The sequence below is a fragment of the Podarcis melisellensis genome, assembly GCF_964234715.1.
Source record: "Podarcis melisellensis genome assembly, chromosome: 2".
In the NCBI taxonomy this organism is placed as follows: domain Eukaryota; kingdom Metazoa; phylum Chordata; class Lepidosauria; order Squamata; family Lacertidae; genus Podarcis; species Podarcis melisellensis.
Genome location: NC_138529.1, coordinates 53,796,056 through 53,818,599, shown reverse-complemented (window position 1 = coordinate 53,818,599; position 22,544 = coordinate 53,796,056). Strand labels below are relative to the sequence as shown.

Genomic DNA, 22,544 nt, shown 5'->3' with positions numbered 1-22,544 from the left:
CTTCAGACTGCAATCAAGCTTTGGCCAGGAGGAGAATTACATCTAATATCAGTATATGAAGGTAAAACGACACAAAATTCCACCCTTTACTAAATGGAACAGACATGTGGGCCTGGTTGACAACAAACGCTAAACTCACCACTCAGCAGAAAAAATATAGCCTCTTTGATGCTCCGACAGTCCTGCTTTTACCCATAGCTGAAGCATAGTTTCAATCTGGGCTCATGTTTTGTCTCACCCCAGACAAACCACAAGCTATAGGCAAGGTTTGCCATTTGCTTACCACATGGGTTTTGCTTGAGGAAGATGATGTTGACGATAATTACAAGCCCAAATTCAAACATTAACAGCCAGCCGAACCATGGTAGCATAGCAGTAGGGAGACCGGGGGAGGAGTGAAATGGGTGCAATTTATTTCTTTTGAATACCAGCTCCTTTGCACATTTCAGCTTTACCTATGAACTGGGCCATTGTTGTTGACATTGCATGAATTTGGTTTTTACTCAGTGCTATTTTTCTAGAAAAAGAGGTGCTGGAACTCACCACAAATGCCTCCCTTATTCTCTTATAATGGCAATGGCACCCACCTGAGAGGTGCCGCAACTGAGTTCTGTCTGAAAAAAAAAGCTTTTGCTGATTTATGAGTTCGATAAAATGTTGGAGGTGCTAGACTACTGGAATATTTTACAATGGGTTGCCTAGTGATGTGAGGTGAGAATATTCTCCGGAGAATATTCTCTGCTAGAAAATTCTTTGGAGAATATTCTCCACAAACTGTAAATTCTGTGTCGTCTACACAGCTGCTTTAAATGTACACACCTCATTAGTCTAGAATATTCTTGAGAATATTCTCGAGAATTTAACATCACTAGGGTTGCCAGCCTTTTTAGCCAGTCTCAAAATGGTTGCTGTAGGAGCCATGGCATAACACAGCATCAGACAATAGTTGTGATACCACCACAGAAAAGATGCCTCCTGGTTGCTAGGGGAAAAGGAAAGGCAAGCTATGGAGATCCCACAGACTATTAGAAAATAAGACAGAAGCAGGAAAAGTGCACCAAAGGGGAAACAGCAGCTCTTTAGGATCCCAGGGATTCTTATTGCCCGCTGTCCAAGCACCTCTATTAGCAATCGCTGCATAACTTTATAGCAGGGCTGGAGACTGGCTTTTTTAAAAAATGAAAGCTCAAAGTCTGGAGCCCCTGCGAGTGGCAGCAATGAAAACTGGGTTCATTGGCAGCCTTCATTTTACAATGTGCTTAGTACATAAAAAATGTGACGGTGATTTTTCTGGTAGATCAAGAGCTGTTAATGTAATTCAGGGCACAGTGTAGTTCATAATAATCTTTTGGCAATCTCTGTTAAGATAGGTCTTTGGAACTTCGTTACTCAGACATAAGGAGTTAAGAGATCAGAGCTTGGTCTTAGAAGCCAAAGTCCATGTGTAACTTGACAGGGTGTTCCCAGTCTAGATGACATATTGTGGGACCATGGGGAAGAAAGACTGGGAACAAGGTATATTTTTTAAAATATCACTTGATCCCATGTGACTGTAGCACTTCCAAGTTGCAGATAGGGGCATTGCATAACTCACCACACTGCAACATTAAAAAACTGCTGTGCATGTAGAAACCTAACATGTATCCCCTCCTGATATTCTAGATTGCTGTATGCAGGGAACTGTGTTTTGCAGAGGAGTGTCGGGGGGAGGGAGGGGAGAGAGAGAGAAAGAAAGGGGGGGGAACGAACCTAGAGCTATTGTGCAGAAAAGTCTGGTTCTCTGAGAAGCTTCATCAGTACCTTCATAATAAACATCAGTATATGCTATCCAGATCTGCTATAGGTGTCTGGAAGCTGTTGTCTAATAAATTGCACATTCACACGTGGAAAGTGTGTTAAAGTCATATGTTCACTGCATATTTGCTGGTGGAGAATTGTCTTTCCTTGTTCCTCTTGGGAGCTGCGCTGAGCCATTGTTGCATCTGTGTCTGGAATAGATTTCTTATGGTCAAAGTAGCTTTTACCAGCATTCCCCACTGTTCATTTTCTCCTCTCTGTAATACAATGCTAGTCTGTCCCTTCCTTATATAAATTCCTTCTTGTTAGCAGACTGTGTGTAACAAATCTCCTATGTGCACCTCACAAAATAACCCTGTTGTTCTTTCTCTGATTACCTGGCGCTGCAAGTCTCTGCTATCTGCCTCTCTTTCTATACCTACCTTATTTGCTTGGAGTGTCTTTTGGAGCTGACCTCTTCTTTACCTCTCTGACCTGCAATTTTATACTACCTCCCCAATCACTAAAACAGCTTTCAGTTTTGAAAAAAATGGACCTGAGTCATTTCTTCATTCACTGGAGGTTTCAGTTTGCAGAGACCAGTAGGTACATAGCCGAATAACGCTTTCATTTTGAGTTATAGTCTCTCTCACTGTGATATGTTTTGTTGGTGAGATCAAAGGAAATTGTCTGTCTCACCCCTGACCTGGGTGAGTCAGAGACATGCATTAAATCAACATCATGTACTAGAAGAACCATGTCCGGGCACAGTAAATAATACTGTTATCAGCCCACAGATCTGACTCCTTATCCTAGAACATTTTCCAGTGCATTTTCCCATATAGGTATGACATCAATCTTCACTGCAAACCAGCAGATGCTCTGTCCTGCTGTTACTGCTCCAGTGTAAAACCACCATCTAGAATTTACCAGCAAATTCATTCTGTATAATTTGGACTTAATTGGAATCCTGGGTTCCTTTCTGAATGTAGATCAGTGTAGCCCAGCTAGAAAAAGTATTTTCACCACTAACTGCTTCTCTGAATGGGTCACTTTGTTCTTACACATTTGGATTTTGCATGGAAATGTCACCGATGGCACATTCTACTCTCTGGCCACACCTTGCTTGCTGTTTTGCTCAATATATCTAACAAGTAAACCTCTTTGGCTTATACCAAATAATTCTGTTCTCAATATATATTTTTCCTGAAATTGAGCCTATGAAATTTGTAATGGCTTACTACTTTCCCAAGAAGGATTGCAATCTAACATTTGGTTTGGTTTTGTATATTGGCTCTTTTAAGTGTGTGTTTGTGTGTGAATGGCTAGGAGAATTGGGGAATGATAATGTTATCTAACTGAATTCTCACAAGCTTAGCTATGGGTTGAATTTGAGACGAAAGTGTAAAATGCTACGTGGTAAAAATGGAACTATGTGTAGGAATTCTGAAATAAAATCTAACAATTCACCCACTTAAATTGGAAAGCATGCAGAGTAGGGCATGTACAATAAAGACACATATCGAGTGATTGAGGATGTCTACTCATCCCTAGACCTTTTGCGATCAGTGTACGCACCACTTCCGCTTCCAGTATCTAGAAAATGGTAGAATAACTCATTTATCTTTTACCAGCAGGGTTATTGAGAAACCTGTATAGATTGCACAGTGCTGTTCCACACTGCTGAGCTTTGCAGGTTTCCAAATAGCACACAAATATTTGGTAGGATTTTTACCCTAGAGAAATGGGCTAGCCTAGACTATTTATAGCCCATTTAATATAATCGTTATTTGCTTCATTACAGCGTTGCTCAGAACCACAAACAGAATCTAATGACTGTCGCAAACCTGGGGGTTGTTTTTGGACCAACATTAATGCGGCCACAAGAAGAAACGGTTGCTGCGATTATGGACATCAAATTCCAAAATATTGTGGTTGAGATTTTAATTGAAAACCATGACAAGGTAATTTGTTTGAATTTGTACATCTTCCATTTTTTTTATTGTTTGCAAATGCTTTCTAATCTAATGCAAATTTCCCAGCTGTCCTTATACACAGAGTTACAGGAAGAGACAATAACTTTAATATTCACATCTCCATGAGCCTTTCCACATATGGAACCGTTTTACTGATTTTGGGGAAGGGGTTCTAGCTGAATTAGGGAAAGGTAATAAAATGTTTGGGAATCTTACAGCCTTTCACTGAGGCAATGTCCTACTCCTAATGCTCCTTTAGAGCCTTTAGACCAAGATGTGGAACCTCAGGTGCTGCTGGACATTCACTCTGCTTTAGCGGGAAAGTGATGCCTTTGGAAATCATCATTATTACACTAATACTCACGTCTAACTCAAGCTAGATTTGTGTGCCTAGGAGCCAGTACATCCAGAGAAAGGGTGACAGAAGCCTAAGATAAAAAGTGTAATAGCTGCTGATATTGCAAAGGACACTCCTTTACCCCCCAGGACCAGAGTAGAAGTTTACAGCTAAGCAGGGAGGGAGAAAGCGGAAAAGAGGAAAGCACATTTGAAGTATAGAGGATCTGGGAACTGTAGTTTCCTCCTTACATAGCTACAATTCTTAGCACTCTTAATCTGCTATAATATACTTTGAGGAAAATAATCTGAATTAAGTGTGTGTTGAATGTGCTTTTAATGTACCGTATGTTGTGGACCTGCCTAAAGGCAGAGAAATTTGCAGAATGTCCCCAGCATCTCCAGGTAGGGATGGCAGGGCTGCCTGAAACCCTGGAGAGCAGCTGCCAGCCAGTGCTGACAACACTGATCTAGACAGGCCACCAATTTAACTTGGTATGAGGCACCGTCTTATGTTCCAGATAAGGCAGTGAAATGTGAGTGCCCCCTAAGAGATGGGGAAAGGGAAGGATTGAGGTGGCAAAGCTTAAAAGAGAGCACATGCTAAGGCCATTAAGCCCACTGCAACACTGCATCTAGATATAGATTACTGGAAAAGGCAAGTAAGTGCTAGCCTCAAAAGGATCGACTCCTGCTTTTCAGTAATGTGCAGCAACTACAGTTTTGGTTAATTTCCAAGCTCTGACTTAAGTGTTTTGATAATAATCCTGTGGCCTTAACAGAGGAAGAAGATGGGTGTTTTGGAATAGTGTCAGTTCAGTGAGGTCATTGATTAACCTGTCAAGTTGTCTTCAATAAATTTCTGATGAATCAATGCATGCCCTCAGTCTGAACTTGCATCCATGCATCTTAAGATCAGTGTGCAGTGTTTGAATCTGTTATTGATTTCTGCAAAGAAATTGCAGCTAGGCGCTTCCTGGAACATCTGGTTGAATTACAGTCTGATGTGGATTGCCAAGTTATCTCGTATGCAGGCCATTAAACTGTCTGTGTAATCAGAAAATTTAAATGATTTCTGAGCGATTTAATAACATTTGTAGATGCTCATCCAAATCAGGGATGGCATCATTTGCAATGTTAGCGGTGACTAAACCAATAAATACATATTTCCTTTTTCCTATCAAAATTCTTAGACTAATCTTTACAGCCATTGTTGAGAGCTGCTCCTCTCCGCCACACATTTTATTTCATGTTGAATTGGCATTAAATCTATTATACTTGCCCTCTTCTGTTGCAAATCTTGGGAGCAACTGAACACTTCAGCAGTCCTAACTCTCTTTTTCCCCGCCCCTAAAACACCACTACCACAATAGATATTCAACACCATTCCAGATACACCACAATCAAATTCTCAGCTGCTTTTGTCTCGAAAGAAGAGTACAGATTCCAAGCCACCATCATGCAGTGAGAGGCCCTTAACTCTCTTCCATACTGTGCAGCCCAGTGAAAAGCGTAAGTATCTTAATCCTCTGTGCAATTGGTTGTGCTGTCATATTATATTGCTTTGTCTCAGGGTGGTCAAGAGACTTGGTTCTCAACAGCAGTAAGAAGGAGACACACCTGTAAGTGTAAGGCTTCAAGTTTCTAATGTCTTTGTTGTTTTCCTAGCCCTATATTGTTCAGCACAAAATAAAAGCAGTAACTACACTCCATTCTCCCTAGATTCAGCCCCCCCCCCCAGTCTGTGACCATGGTCATGTAATCCTACCCATAGATGAACACCCCTTTCGTCAATAGCAGTAGATAGGATACCCTTGTTAACAGCTTTGCTCATAGGTAAGTAGCTCTTTTGTCTAATTTCCATTAGAGCTGCACAGACTTGATGCCAAAATAATTTACATTCCCTGGATGGCAGTTTTTGTGAGTTAAAAAGAAAAGCATGCATGGAGAGCCAGGCAAACAATAGACGTCAAACTTAATCACCATTAAAAGGTTTTGCCATTGGGAGACTCCCTCTTGTTCCTTTGTGTTTAGAGACATTTCCCCTATTCTCAGGCTTTTCTGTTCAACTTTGAAGAATTAAAACTTTCTGTGTTGTTTTGTACAGATTTTGTTTTATCAAAGCAATCTCAGTTCATTGTGTTTTCATGTGCAACCCAATCTTTGCTGATCTCCAGGCATTCATTGCAACTCTTATGTGGTCCTTCTAATCTAAACTATCTTTCACTGAATAAATAATGGACAGTAGTGTTCATTGAAGAGGCCTCTTCCTCTTTTCTGTTTGTCTTCTGCAATCTGAATTTTACAAGCTGGGAAATAAGTGAGAGACTTAATAATGAAAAGTGTTGTGTTGCATGCACCATCACACGTGAAGCATTTCTGTGTGCCTATTACTCTGTGTACATACTGCAGGACATCATAATTGGCTGTGCCTCTCTGGCACAGGCATATGCTGTAGCTTCTTCAGAGGTAATGATGTACACCAGGATTAAGGAACATGTTTCCTTCTGTGTGGTGGTGATGTTGGACTGCAGCTTCTACCATTGGCCAATGCTGAGTGGGCTTCATGGTTGTTGGAGTCCAACAACTTCTGGAGGGATGTAAATTCCCCATCCCTGGTGTACAGTCTTGGTCTGAAATCTCTGAGGGCGCCTTTATGCGCATGAAGTTGCTTCTTTAGCACAACTTGACTGCACAAGAACTCAATGGGCAAAACTAGACATGGCATTAAATGTGTCTGCACTTAATGTGCCCTTTTAAAAATATCAGCTACCAAATGGTGCCAATGGCAGGTAAGGTCTTCTTCCCAATGCCAATAGGAGATTTGGAGGAGTGGGTTTGTTTGTGTGTGTTTTTGTCAAGACTGTAGCAGAAAAGGAAAAGGTTAAATACACCTCCCTGCTTGCTGCAGTCATGCTGATAATGAACAGCCCTCTTAGTAGCTGCTATTTGCATTTTAAAAACTGTGCATATTAAATGAAAATATCCTTTGACTGTCCACTTTGGCCTAGAGGAGGCATACAAGCTGTATATGAGATGTTTTCCTGTTGCTGATTGAGGCCAATCTCAAGAATCAGATCTATGTGTCTGAGATAATTAGTGACTTTTTTTTGTGCGTGTGTGCGTGCATGTGTGTTTAAAGCCCCCCCCCCCCCAAGCATCAAGACTTCAGAGGAGCAATGTAGAAAATTTTAACTTGGGGGGGGGGGGGAATTCCATGTAAACATCGTTGCAAGGTCCTCCTATGACAATGTTGGGATTTGTTTTTAACACTATGAGGACTGCTGCACCCCATCTGAGTTTTACTGTTGCAGGCAGCTAGCAAAGATACATAACAGCATTATCTTCCATTTCTCTCTGTTAATACTCCTCTGCTTGCTGGAAAAAGTACAGTGGGAGAGAATCTTCCTAGATACATCCACCCCAACCAAAGAAAGGGAATGGAAAGCATGCTCTGAAGTTGTTCTTTATTTATATATCTATTTATTAAAAAAAAAATAGACCACTCTCTCATATAAGATAGCAAGGCAGTAAGCAACAAAATATGCAAATGAAATAAAATCTAGAATACTGTACAATATAAAATAAGCATGGCAGTTGTCTCACATTGAAAAGGTTTAAATATATGAATGGGTTTGTCAGCTTAAAATGGTTTTCAAGAGACTTGAAAATTGGCTGTGAGGATGCCTGTTTAATCTCTACTGAAGGAGTGGGGCCAGTGACATAAAATGTCCAGTTTCTAATTGAAACCAGCCAGGTTTCTGAAACCTTTGGGACAACTAACAGTACTCCTACAGATTATCTTTGTGCTGGGATCAAGGCAAAAATAAATATTATTTTGGTACCAAACCCACCACCTTTTTGGAAATAGTAAAAGTTTTTAACTTCTAGACATAAACTTTCAGGCATCTAAGCAGCATATTTTTCTGATGTTTTTCCACCCTTCTACAGAACCTACAGAAGTGGTCATTATCCCCACCCCCACCCTTTCTCTCTCTTTTATGATGTCCCAGAAGTCTGGGCATCATAGCTCTTTAAATCAGACCACTCTTGAGAGGGCAGAAAAGCAGCCAGTATTTGCATCTTCAATGAATTTCAGAAGTAACACTTAATATGATAGCATGAAATTAACCATTTTGCCCCTAATGTAATGGGAGAGTTTAAGAACAAACCCAGGGTGGTAAGTTAAGGCAAGAAGAGGCTCATACAGTGGTAGGAGGAATGTGTTAATTTGACCAGCCTGCCCATAGACTCCTGGTTAGCATTCTTGGGTTCTTCTTGGAAACAGGTATGTAACTGCTGATATGTGGACGGAGTAAGTAGCTCTCAGCAACTCCTCATTTTCTGCCTTAGGAGATCCCTCTGATCTCTGTTCCCTTTGATAATGCCTGTCCTACAAAAAATGTGCAGTAGAATCAAGTACTCGCTCGTCTTGGAAAGAATCTTCTCAAAGGATAGCGTGGATGTCATAGTCATATAGTTACATTTTTGTAGAGAGAGCCCCTGCTTTCATGGCAGAGATACCCATTACTTGGGAGTCAACTGTTTCTTGTAATGTGAATTTCATTTAAGTGACAGGCTATAGAAAACAGAGACACGGCTGCATTAACTCCAGAAAAAATATGATATTGGCCCTAAACGTAGAATTGTGATTTGCAGCAGAAAGCCAAGAACATTTTCTGTTGGAGATTCTCTGTGGTATGTGGATGATCTTAGGAAGGAATTACCTAAGAAATCTTAAGAAACATTGGAGTTGCAAGGAATCCTGAGGAATAGCTGTTTTCTATTTGTATGATACTTAATGCATCAAAATGGCACTGAAGCAGTTGAGGAAAGCATATAGTAGTTCTTTCAGATCTGATATTACTTGCGATTGTAGTGGTAAAAGACAGTTTTTAGAACATGTAGTTAAGATTTGTGGTAACATCTACATAAGAAATTCAGATAGTTCCCATCTTAAAAAATAACATAAAAAGAAACAACTGTGTGATAGAAAATCTTAATCATGGTTATTCAACTACAAACCCCTTATTGAGAATTTGAAATTAAAAACAGATCAGATTGATTAATAGAACTCCAAAGTTATTAAGAAAAAGAGGTCTGATGCCTGTTCTCCATTATGGTTATGAAGACAAATATTTACAGTGGTGCCCCGCAAGACGAATGCCTCGCAAGACAGAAAACCCGCTAGACGAAAGGGTTTTCCGTTTTGGAGGTGCTTCGCAAAACGAATTTCCTATGGGCTTGCTTCGCAAGACGAAAATGTCTTGCGAGTTCCTGCGGGGGTTCCCCCCCTTTTTCCCAAGCCGCTAAGCCGCTTAACAGCTGATCCGCTAAGCCATTTATCAGCTGATCCGCTAAGCCCGCTAAGCCACTAATAGCGCTAATCCGCTAAGCCACTAATGGGCTTGCTTCGCAAGAGGAAAAAACCGCAAGATGAAGAGACTCGCGGAACGGATTCTTTTCGTCTTGCGAAGCACCACTGTAACCTCTTCACTGCATGAGAATATATTATTGGGTTTTCAAAATGTACTAGGAAACAGCAGTGATATTTTACTAGAAAAATTTTTGCCGGAACTCACCACAAATGTCTGCCTTGTTCTCTTCTAATGGCAATGGCCCCCACCTGAGACGTGCCAGAACTGAGTTCCGGCTGAACAAAAGCCCTGGGAAGTAGTCATATGGAATTATGCTGAGCTCACTACTGTCAGTTCTGTATTATACTTAATAATTTCACATGCAGATATGCACCTGTCCCCACTTCAAGAGGCATTGTCATGTCAGAAGGGACAAAAAATTAGCCCCTGAAGCAGACAAAAGAAGAAAATATTTTGAGCATAAATCTGAGCTTTAGCTGAATAGCCATAGAGGTATGAACAGTAATGGAACCTCTTTACTGCAGAATTAGAATTTTTGGGCATAGGATATGAATCATCATCTGATGCTAACTGGTACAAAAAATCCTCTCTCCATACAAAAAATATGACAAATGCATTCTCTCTCCCTCCCTCCTTCGCTCCCTCTCTCTTTTAATAGCTTAATGAGTTTTAGTACATGTATCTCTATCGTTCATTATTTTGTTCTTTTTCTTCCAGAGGAGAACAGAAACAGTATCATCAACTCCAGCCTGGAATCAGTCACATCATCAAACATCAACAGTTTCCTCCATTCCAACAGCACTCCTCAGTCTAACATGAACTCCAGTGACCCTGACTTAGAAGTTATTAAACCCAACAGGCCAAACTCACTGTGAGTACAATCCTGATTTATATGTCAGTATTTCCTCTCTGCTGACCCACTGTTCTGCTTATTAGGAATAAAGTCTGTTGATTCAATAATGTTTAATACTACTGTAACCACAAGCTATGTGCTTTATATTTTCAAACTCTGAAGAGAAATGTACATATGTTCAATATGTTTGGGGTTTGTTAATTTACCTTCTATTATTCTGAATAAGTGGGGTGGCTTTGGATCTAGGGTTTTTTTTATGTCTTTACACTCCAGCTTGCTCATTTGTGCACATGTCTTGTGTTTTGTGTTGGCTACACTGGGGTATTTCCTAGTTTCATTTGCTCCCAGAATCAGAGAGGATTTCCTATTTAGCTAAAACTGGAAAAGTGCTTTTGGCACAGTTCTTCACCAGCTAACTGTGTGCCCGTCTCTTTGCTGTTTGTGCATTGTCAACATTTCAATGAAATGCCTAATCCTAAATCTCAGAGGAATGGTCCAGTTCTACTAGGAATTGTTCCTAATCTTTCACAGCTGATTTCTCACATGAGTAGCAGCAGACTTCTGTTTTGGTTAAAAAAATCAGTCATTTCCCTAGGCTCTGTTGTGTCTGGCAACATAGTTCAGCAAAAGTTCCTCTCCACACTTGAGCTTCCTTTCTGCACAGACAGAATCCACTCCAGACTCTGGCAGTAACTGAATGTTTTAGAACACCTGCAGCTGTCACCAGAGGCCTCCTCCTTTGTCCCCTGATAAGGTCTACATTGTAAAAGACATTGACATGACATCAGTGTGTTGTGAGTTTTTCTTATCCTTGCATTGCTTCATTGAGACAGGGTGGAGAAATTCAAAAGTTTATTAGTAGACATTACCAGAGAAAAGAGATGAAAGAGAGAAAAGGTTGTTGCTTTTGGTGGCAGCTATGCACTCTCTTCAGTGTCAAATTCTGAACTCTGTGGCAAGCTTTCCTGTTAAGACAGTGGCTGTTGTTCCAGAACTCTTACAGGCATCAAGTTGACCAAGGTGATGTTGCCATCATTCAAATATGTTCCTTATGTCAAGGCGTCCCAGAAACCCGGATGGCACAGAAGGTTGTGTTTATTGGCTTACTGGTGTTTGAGTTTCTAAACTCTCTGTGTATGCCTGTTTAGTAATTTATTCCCTTCTTTCCAATTCCTAAACTGATGGTTTTTGTGATATGTGAAATTAAAAACACACAAGCATAAAGAGGAGTTGGAATGATGTTGTATCAAAAGAATGATAGAATGTTGGCTCAAAAGGTGTTCAGCCATTGAACTTGGCATCATGTTCCTTTTGAAATGTGCCAGGAATAAGTCCTTAATCAATAAAGTGGTTTTTTCCCATTTCCTGTAGAAATGGTGGGTGGGAAGGCTAGTTTTATTACCAGGTAGCCTTTAAGTTAAGAAGAGAATAAGGATCTTAACCCAGTCAACACTTTGAGAGATGGAATCTACACCAGATAAAAGATCTGAGCACATCTTTTGCCCTACATTCAGCTTTGAATTCTGGTTTCTTTGTAGGAAAGCAGATGTTTTCCTACCACAATTCCTACTTTATAGTAAAAATCATCAGAATAAATGAGTTCTGACCAAACATTGAAATTGATGGCTGTCATAAACATAGTTTCTGCTCATTTTTGAAGCACCCAAGTAGAGTTTCTAGAGTGGGGATGTTGGGTTATTTTTTTAACGGGATGAAGGAAAACAATCTTTATTCCAACTTTTAAAAAAAACTAACTTCTGTCATTTTGGCATTTTGTGTGCACCAGCTAAAAGTCTGCTGTCACTACTTTTTGAATTGTGACTTGAGAAAGAAGCAAGCACTCTCAATTACAAATCAAACAAGCATAGCTCCTTTGTTGGATACTTGCTTCATTCATTTCACTGTCAATCAGGCTTATATGCTGCCCAATAATAACATACTCTGGGAATCAGTTAAATGTTAAAGTACAAAAATCACCCATAAAACAATATTGCTTTCAGCCACTACTTGTCATTTTCAATCTGCTCTCTGATTTATTTTCATGATCACTGCTATTTTTAGAGCATGCCATTGAAGGGTGTTGGGCTGTCAATTTCTATTTGTCCTTTAAATTAGAATAGATTCATTATCAGCTTCTGAAATCTAACAGCAGAATTATAGCCACCACCTTCTGAATTTTGTTCTTCATTGTACAATGCCAGTTGATCCCATTTTTACAGCAGCTTACCATTGAGATGTGATAAAGAGAGCAGGGTGTTTTTGAATAGATTAGAACAAGGTGTTCTTAAGAGTCAATTGCTTTGTTTTGTGGGTGAATGTAGCATGTGTTTATCAAATGTGTGGGTGATTTGTGTCTCTGAAATGGGGTCAGGTCAGCTTTGTAGTTTAGGAGCTTAGGAGCATTCCTTGTTCCAGCACTGCTTCTGGATGCCCGGGGATTAGAAGTATTTTTTACCAACTTTATGTGGTCATTTCTGTGAACCACCCTGAGACCTCTGGGTATAGGTTGGTATATAAATTTAATAAATAAAAAATCAGGCCCTGGAGATTTGAATTCATTTAAAGTAGATAAGTGTTCCCTTGCCACATCTTTTTCTGTCCTGGGTTGCAGTTCATTCATTGCATAATTTATTTTGTTATCACCAGGTCAGGCCTAAGTAGTGCAAGCAGAAATCATTTACAGATTTGCCACTACAGTCATAAAAAGGTAAAGGTAAAGGGACCCCTGACCATTAGATCCAGTCGTGACCGACTCTGGGGTTGCGGAGCTCATCTCGCTTTATTGGCGAGGGAGCCGGCGTACAGCTTCCAGGTCATGTGGCCAGCATGACTAAGCTGATTCTGGCGAACCAGAGCAGTGCACAGAAATGCTGTTTACCTTCCCGCCGGAGTAGTACCTATTTATCTACTTGCACTTTGACGTGCTTTCAAACTGCTAGGTTGGCAGGAGCAGGGACCGAGCAGTGGGAGCTCACCCCATCGCGGGGATTCGAACCACCAACCTTCTGATCAGCAAGTCCTAGGCTCTGTGGTTTAACCCACAGCGCCACCCGCATCTCCCACTACAGTCATACCTCGGGTTAAAGTTGCTTCAGGCTGAGCGTTTTCGGGTTGCGCTCCGCTGCGACCCGGAAGTGACGGAATGCGTTACAGACACTCAAAATGATGTCACGCGCACGCGCAGAAGCGACGAATTGCGACTCGCAGATGCGGGTTGCGTTCTCTGCAGGATGCGAACGGGGCTCCGGAACAGATCCCATTCACATCCAGAGGTACCACTGTAATCGGAAAGATTCAGGATGATTGAAATTAATTTTCTCTCCATGGAAGGAGGGAAGGGTTGACTGCTGAGGGCTATTATGGTAGACTAATAGTATTGACAGCTAGACTATTAAGGTATGTCTGCCTAAGCCGTTAATGCTGTTAATGTTTCATTTCATCCACTCTTTTTCACCCCAGCTGTTTTTCTCAGGATTGTGGCTAGTCAACTGCCCCTTGTCAGGGTACACCTGTGTGTGTTGCATGTATAGCCCACCCACCCTTTCTCCAAAGAATCTTACACCAGTGTTTTAAGCTGTACAACAAATCTGAGAAGGAGATTAAGCTGACAGCTGATAATTGACCCTGAGCCACCCAGCTTTGTGCCTGAGTGGAGGATGTGAAGATGGATTTCTGACACTCAAATGCAGTGTTGTAGACACTGCATTAAACACCCTGTTTGTGCATTTCATCCAAAGGGAGGAAAATGTTCTTCTAGGAAATAATTTGAGTGAATTCTAAATACAGTGGTACCTCAGGTTAAGAACTTAATTTGTTTTGGAGGTCTGTTCTTAACCTGAGGTATCACTTTAGCTAAAGGGGCCTCCTGCTGCCGCTGCTGCCGTGCCGCCACTGTGCGATTTCTGTTCTCATCCTGAAGCAAAGTTCTTAACTCGAGGTACTATTTCTGGGTTAGCAGATTCTTTAACCCGAAGTGTCTGTAACCTGAAGCATCTGTAACCCGAGGTACCACTGTAAAATAAGGGTTTAGAACCTTTGTATTTAAAATATATATATTTTTAACCATTAAGATTAAATATCCAGTTTCCTGTTCCTTAAATGTTGTTTCTAACAATGTACAGGTTATAAACAAGGGAATACAAACATTGATTTGGCTCAATATACAATAGATTCTCTCTCCCCCCTTATCCCATATCACTAGTGTGTGCAGATAATTTAAGGGAAAGGCAGAGACAGTCTCTCACTTCACCCTTGGTTTAGAAGAAGGCAGAAGCCGTTTGAGTCTTCCTGTGCATTCCAGGGGATATGACGGGAGCAAAGTTGGTTTCTTAAATTTGGCACCATAAAAGTCTCCACTCCCTCCTAGTTCAATGAAGTTTGCAAAGAACTTTAAGCTGGGAAACCAGGGCAGATGCCATTGCCAGAAATGGAGAGTAGTGATGTGTGCTGGCAGCTGCATCTGTGGATCCATGGCTATAACACAGTAATACCAGGGGGTCTGCAAATGCACTCACTACTAAAGGCATTTTATGCTTTTCTTGTGTCTGTAAAATGAATTTAAAATCTACCTTGGCACAAATGTGCTGTATATAGAATGAAAAGTGGTATTTTGCACTTTCTGTTCTACATAAATAACATATTCTCTGCACACATATATTGCAAGAAGTTATTCATGCTGCTTTTGACTATAAAGTTTGCAAACATTCTTTGCCGCATTATAAGATCAGGCAACTTAAATAAAATATGAAATATAAACTTTCTGATAAGTCTGCTTCAGAACTTCACTTATCTGCTGCATTTTATATTATATTTGTTCCTACTTCTTGTTTTTGTAATCACTGGCTTTTTTCTTACAGGGAAGTTTTCAAATTTTTTTGCTTTGCCTGTCTACAAAGACAATTGCAAGTCAGGAAGTTCTCAGAAGTAATTTTGCTAAAGGGCAAAGATATTTCCTGTCTAGCAACCAATTGGATTATTATGTGAATGCATTTTATTTATTAGGCTTGGGGTTTGGTTTTATACAGAAAAGGTCTGGGCAGAAGCTGCTCTTCAATTCAACAGGATTTGCCTGCTGTCAGATACTTGTCAGTATTGCTCAGGAGGAGTTATAGTCAAACTAATGTTGACCTATAATCAGCCTTGGGAAGAAGTGTGTGTGTGTTTATGTTTGTTTTGAAATGTTGCTTACTTAGTTGTTTTTGTTGCCACCACAAAACACTTGAAGTTCCTTTCAAGATGGAGACATTAACATTTCTGGACATAGTTTAACACCAGCCTGCACTTCATGACTAATTTTAAATGAATATAGTTCAGTATAAGATCATAATTTTATTCAAATAGTGGCTAACTTTTTGAAAATCACTTTAAAAAATGAATTTTTAAAGATGTTTTGACTGCAGCAAGCTTATCTTCTTAAAACCCAGGCTAGGGTGGTGGTGACAGGAATGATAGTTCAACAACATCTGGGGCAAAGTTCCCTACACCCAGTGAAGCAATTCTTATTTGAAGGGAAGTTGCAGCGTTTTATTAGGGGCTAGAAATTTCTTTCATGATGGAAAAGTTAGTTGTATGAAGTACTGGAACTCTAAGATGCACTTCTTGGGTGTACTAGAGAAGGAGGCTCATAAAATCTTCTGACAATTTGAAAATATTATATAGAAAAGGATAGGTGCATCTTTTGGTAAGTAGAAGCATTTTATTAGTGCTCGTGTGTGAATGTATACTGTAATTTGTTAGCATCATGTCTGGCCATTATCAGCATCCAGTCATAATGAAAGTAGGTCAAGAGATGGTGTGTGTATCAGCAGAGCATTAAAAAACTATGTATGCATTCAGTAGTGTGTACACCGAACAGTTACTAAGATCTACTTTAGATAAAAGACTTGGTTTTTGCAGTTTCCAAGGGGGTATTTCCAATATCAATTTCTTTTTTGCTAGTTCTTGGGTGGGAGTAAGGATACCTTTGGCTGGCCGAAGTATCTGTGCTGGGAATGAGACAATGTGCATGAGATGTTTCTGTTTCCTAAGTAGGATGTTGAGGGTTTGAAATAAAAGCTTTACAGTTTTCCTTTTGAAAGGCAGCTTCCCTGTGATTCTGGTCTCCTGGTTATGTGCCCAGTAGTTGCTTTAGCCTCCTTTATATAATTAGAACAAGTCCTTGTTGAATTTCTCTCAACTATGGGAGTGCGGTCTTGGGATTCCAGACAGTTCCTTAAGGTATATTTAGTCTACAAAGAAATATTAAGCTGCTCCTAGTTTCCTGTTGGGCCCGTTCACAAATTCAGCTTAGTGGTTGAGCATTCCCCACATCAAGTATTTGTGTCAACACATTGTCTCTTTTTTAAGAAAACAGCCCTTGAGCACAATGTCATACATTAGAAGTGAGAGATTGCATGTTGCTAATTTCGTATTTGAGAGTGTATAAGCTTTTACATTTCACAGAGCACTTATTCAGGTGGAACCATTTGCTTCTCGCAATGAGGAAACCACCAGAAGGCCCTCAGCGCTGGACCTCAGCGTCTGGGCAGAACAATGGGGGTGGAGACGTTCCTTCAGGTATACTGGGCCGAGGCCATTTAGGGCTTTAAAGGTCAACACCAACACTATGAATTGTGCTCGGAAACGTACTGGGAGCCAATGTAGGTCTTTCAAGACTGGTGTTATGTGGTCTCGGCGGCCGCCCCCAGTCACCAGTCTAGCTGCAGCATTCTGGATTAGTTGTAGTTTCCGGGTCACCTTCAAAGGTAGCCCCACGTAGAGTGCATTGCAGTAGTCCAAGCGGGAGATAACTAGAGCATGCACCACTCTGGCAAGACAGCCTGCAGGTGGGTAGGGTCTCAGCCTGCGTACCAGGTGGAGATGGTAGACAGCTGCCCTGGATACAGAATTGACCTGCGCCTCCATAGACAGCTGTGAGTCCAGAATGACTCCCAGGCTGCGCACCTGGTCCTTCAGGGGCACAGTTACCCCATTCAGGATCAGGGAGTCCTCCACACCAGCCCGCCCCCTTTCTTCCAAGAACAGTACTTCTGTCTTGTCAGGATTCAACCTCAATCCATTAGCCGCCATCCATCCCCCAACCGCCTCCAGGCACTCACACAGGACCTTCACCGCCTTCATTGGTTCTGATTTGAAAGAGAGGTAGAGCTGAGTATCATCTGCATATTGATGGACACCCCAGCGGCTTCATGTAGATGTTAAAAAGCATGGGGGGGGGAGCGGTACAATTTTAGGTTACTCTCTTGAATGAAACCCTTAACCCTGGCCCAAAGTAATATGTAAGTATGCTGCTCTAACATGCAGGCTCAAAGGTTCTTGGTAATTGCCCAAGCACATCTACAGTTCGTTAAGCAATCAATAGCTTTCTATTTTCAGCAGCGTCAGTTACTGTAGACAACAGATATTCCTTGAGGTTGTGTGTAGGCTTGTAGTGTAATGGCAAACACAGAGCTCATCAGCCCCTCACTTTGTCTACCTGCCAGATTAATCTGAGATGCTGAGATACTGTGGAACTGATGCACTGTTCCCTGTGCTGTGAACTGCATTTTCACAGAGCTTTTTGGAAGACCTGACTCGCTTTGGATATATTGCCCTAGCATGCAGAATACTCTTAAGCTTACTTTGTAGTGAAACATTGCTACTGATTAGAGATGTGTTTTCCTCCATATAACTTAACAGCAGTTTCAAGGGTCGATTGCTATAGATCATAACACAGCTTCTTCCTGTAATATCATAACGCTCTGCTTTAACACATCTAATGCAACTGCCAATTTTGTTGTTTTGGGAATATCTATAGATTGCAAACACCAATCTGAAATATATCAGTGTAAATTAAGTTCATGCCATGCAGAAGGTTGAGTTAACAGTTTTTGTAAATTACCAGTGCCGTGTATTTTCATTTTTACCTCTTATTTGGCAGGACCCTCACCCAAGTTGTTCTCAGTTAAAAAGTGCTGTTTTTGTACCAGATCTAAATAGTAATAAACGCCACTTCAAAATGCAAACTTTTCTGTTTACTGAATTTGCACAGGTAAATTCATTAAAAAAAACCACACAAATAAATTGATAATCAGAAGTTAAAGGCTTGTATTTGCTTAGGTTACAATCCATCTATTCCTTGAGGAAAAACCACTAAAATAAACCAAGAGTAAATAAAATAATTGATTTCAGTAACTATTTTGTGCTAGAAGAACGTATGAATACTGCAAGTGGTTGGTTGCAGAAATATGCTTGGTAGAATGAGTGGTAACAGGTAAGCTGGTCCTTCCCTCCAAACATTTTTGTAGCCCTAAAGATTGAACTGTTATGGGGGCCCCTTGGCAACCAGCAATGTGGTCTGGGTAATCACTGTTTTCTTCTTCAGTGGGGTTGTTTACAGCAACCTTTACAACAGCTGTGCTATTGGCTCTCAAACTTTGGAATTGTTGAAATACAGACAGAAAAAAAATAATCAATTTGTGTCATGTGACCCATTTAAAACCCCCCACAAAAAACCACAATGTGGACTAAAGTTGCTTCTGGTCCCCTCTGGGATTAGGGGCCCTGAAGCTTAAGCTTCATTAGTTTCATAGTAGATCTGCCCCTTCCTAGTTGTCCTCTTTCTTGACCTTCCAGTGAATGTCAATGACAGCTACTGTTTGTATAGGAACTTGATTCACTACAGATAGATTGTTTGTATAGGAAATTCATTCACTACATCTTAATGTTGTGTCCCCCGCCCCACCTCGGGATGGATTTGTTGTTGTTTTGATGTGTACTGAATGATATAGTCATAGTGTTTGCACCCAGCATGGCTTAGCAAATGGCTGATGTCTTGTTACCAATATCACAAATGATTGGAAATCTAGAATTATAACTCTGAATTCAGAAACGGAAATGTAGTTGAATCATACACATCTCACAGCCAGCAGGATCCTAAGTCTGAGTTATAGCTGTATGCATGGTCCTTAATCATCTTAATTCATAGCAAATTACAAACCCTATAGTGACAAATCATGTAATGTGACAAATGGGAGCATGAATTGTCAGATTTTGGTTTAGAGGAGAGTAATCACCCACTCATTGTTGAGAAACTCTGAAGTGAGCTGTCATATTTGTCATATTAGTCCCTGCTAAGAGGGGTTAAACAACACCTTCATTGACTCTGTGTATACCTTCATTTTTTCTCTACCTGGTTTTTCGTTTTAGGAAGACACAAAAAATAGTGTGACTTTTCAAACACCAAAGATTAAAATACAGCATGTGTCTGCTGGATACTGAAAGTTGACTTTTATTTCCTATTTTATCCAGCTTTGATCTATTATGAATCAAGCTGAGAGGTATTTTCTGTCCATTCACTTGCTCAAATGAGAGGTAGGGGAACAAATCTGTATACCAAGTTGAAACATTAATGACCCTTTTTAATGGAAACTGTTGAAAGAACACAGCTTTTGTGTCGTGAGGTCATGTGTCCTCAATTTCATTTTAATATTTTGCAGTTCATGTGCAATACTGTACTCTTGCAGCAATGAAAGAAGCTCTTAGAAAGGATAATGAGGGTTCAGTTTTTTGCTATAGAAATTGAACTAGAGAGGACATTAATCATGGATCGATGCGTAAAAGTGGTTATTGTAAGAACTTAGTGTGCGACTTTCTTCTTTCTCAAGATGCATCCCTAAGTGTGCAATACTGTTCATAATAGTTTTAGTGTCTTTTTTTATACCTAGAACATCTGGGTTGATGGTCAAGCATTGATTCCTCCCACCCCCCTTTGATGTGGTTTTCAGACACTCACGACTCATTTTTCTCATAAATTAAATGTCTCTTGTGGGTGTCTTATATCTTGTGTCTCACACTGAATTGAAGGGAATTAAGCCCCTTGGTTCTCTTGCTTTTCAGGTCAAGAATATAGTCTACCATCACTGTCCTCCATCAAATCCTCACATTTGCCTCTTCGTGTTTTGAGGATTTGAGGTCTGGCAAAAGTCTGTTTCTATTACTACCTTTATTCAGGTTGGATTCTCAGGAATGGTACTGCATACAGCACAGTTGTATTCGTTACTAGGGGAGATTTGCCCTCCTGCTTTCTTCTCATCAACATCCCCACTTCCTCATGTGTTAACCCCCTAGAGCTTCACTTTCCCACCCACCACATGAAACTACTAGCCCACCCCTTTTATCTTACCAACCCACTTAAGTCACTAAATTAAATAAGGTTATGTTCAACTTGTTGTTGAAGACATCACATGGTACCAAGAGTGGAATGTAATGTGTGAAGGTACTGTGGAATACTTAATGGCTCTGCATCCTTTATCTCTCTCTCATGAGCCAAATAAAGAATGGAAGAGGCAGAAGTTTGAGTACAGCAAGAAAGAAGGGACACTGACATATTCATTTCTCTTAATGCACCCTTAAGCTCCATCTACCTACATCCACCCCATCCTAGTTCCTTCCTCTCCCCCCAGCTTTATTCTCCCCAGTCTCCAGAGCCATAAAACTCTCTCTCACACACACATTTACTTCCCTCACTACCTTACATACTCCTCCTCATTCCTCCAAATGCCATCTTTACCCCTGTCCAATGCCACCTGCTTCTTTACCAATTCCTCCTTTCTCTTCCCCTGTGGGTCACCAAAGGACTAAAACTGTTACACACAGAGAAACCCCCCCCCCCCGCAAGGCCTTCTCTTAAATCTTCCAAGTCATTTAGTGCAGACACGAGTCCCCACCTTTTTCTTCCCGATTTTCCTTTCGTTGCCCGGCCTTAATAATGTTGGAAAATAGCCAATGAAAACAGCAGTGTGACAGACTAGTGCAAATATAGTATAGGGAGAAAAGGGTAAAGTGGTGGCAGGCAAGATTCACAACTGATTTTCTTGTTTTTCACTTGCTGCTTACCAGAAAATCAAAATAATTTCATCTGTAGAAAAAGAGCATCACATATTGTTCAGTATCACAAAGTGTGTCTTGAAACTCAGATTGCATCCCATGCCAGTTCTCTGCTATATACTTTATTGTATGAATTTTTGAAACACGTGTTACCTCTTCTATCCAGATCTCTGTACTTACCAGCTGCTGCATACATAAATGATTTCTAAATGTCCAAGAAATATCTAGTGAGAGGTATGTCAGTTAGGGCTTCTGCAAACATTTGGCTCTGTTTTCAGAATTCCTCATAAGCCCTGAATATCTTTATTCTGCCGTGAACTGACAATGGAGAACAATCATTCTAAACCACAAGATCAGTGAAACAGGCTTGTTTGGGTACACATAAGAGGAAAATTACAATCCATAATTTGAGGAGACTGCAAGTATTTTAGCCTGCTTGGTCAAAAGGGAATCCTATTCAATATCTGAAAAAAGAATGTAAACGTGTTGTGGCTACTTTCTGTGGCTATTTCTGCTTTTAATGCAAAAAATATTGTGCATATGTTGTCCTGCTGCATAGGCCTTTCTTGTTCTTGTTAACTTGCCATGTGGGCTTTGGAAAGCTTTTGCTGTTCTTAATTCCATGGTTGCGTTTGCCTTTCAATTTCTCTTCTCCATGTTATAAACCCCAAACTGAATCCTAACATTTCAGTGAGAAGCATTCTGAGTTTGTTTTTATTTGGAGCACGGGTTTGGGGTTTGGGGGGGGGGTAACATTTGACATGTGGGAATTTATATCAGAATATTCTCTTAGTGAAAAATTCTGAGTCATAGAACTTTTCTCTAAAATCCACAGAGATTCACTGTTCAAACTATTCATTTTTCTACATGTCTTACTCCCAAGTCCAGAGCTCAATGTTATGGGAATTGTGTGGCTGCTGCCAAATACAGCAGCCGCATGCCTTCATCTCCTCAAAATAAGTGGTATCTTCACGCTTTGGATTTGCAAGAAGACCCAGTGGCTTTAGTTTAGATATTATTTTTCTGAAGGAAAACCTTTAATGGAGTGTTTACAACTTTGAGCTCCATAGCAGCAGAATTCACTGTGTGTGAGAGAGACAGGCAGGATAGGTCAGGGCTTCCATATTTATAGCATTTCCAGTCTCAGATTTCAATTTTGTTTTGTTTTTAATTTACCAAATGCAAGGTGACAGATACCACAAGGTTTGAAATCTACACATTTGATATTTTATTGTTCAGTGGAGTCTGTCTGACAAATGACTGAGTTGGTGTGAAGACACCAAATGTTCACAAATTGTCCAAATGTTCATGTAACAAGCTGTCAAGATGTTTGCAATCCAGTAAGGGAAAGTTCTCACT

General features: G+C 40.5%; 1 protein-coding gene across 10 annotated transcripts in view; it reads left to right on the top strand.

Annotated features, from left to right (window-relative positions):
- The window catches only part of ARHGAP26 (Rho GTPase activating protein 26), a 207,111-nt gene that overhangs the window by 152,619 nt on the left and 31,948 nt on the right, over window positions 1–22,544 (top strand). For all 10 annotated transcript variants that reach the window (XM_081900796.1, XM_081900801.1, XM_081900802.1 and 7 more), the window contains 3 exons: window positions 3,581–3,740; window positions 5,462–5,600; window positions 10,184–10,337. In XM_081900796.1, the coding sequence (XP_081756922.1) occupies window positions 3,581–3,740; window positions 5,462–5,600; window positions 10,184–10,337 (453 nt within the window). The remainder of the gene's footprint in view (window positions 1–3,580; window positions 3,741–5,461; window positions 5,601–10,183; window positions 10,338–22,544) is intronic.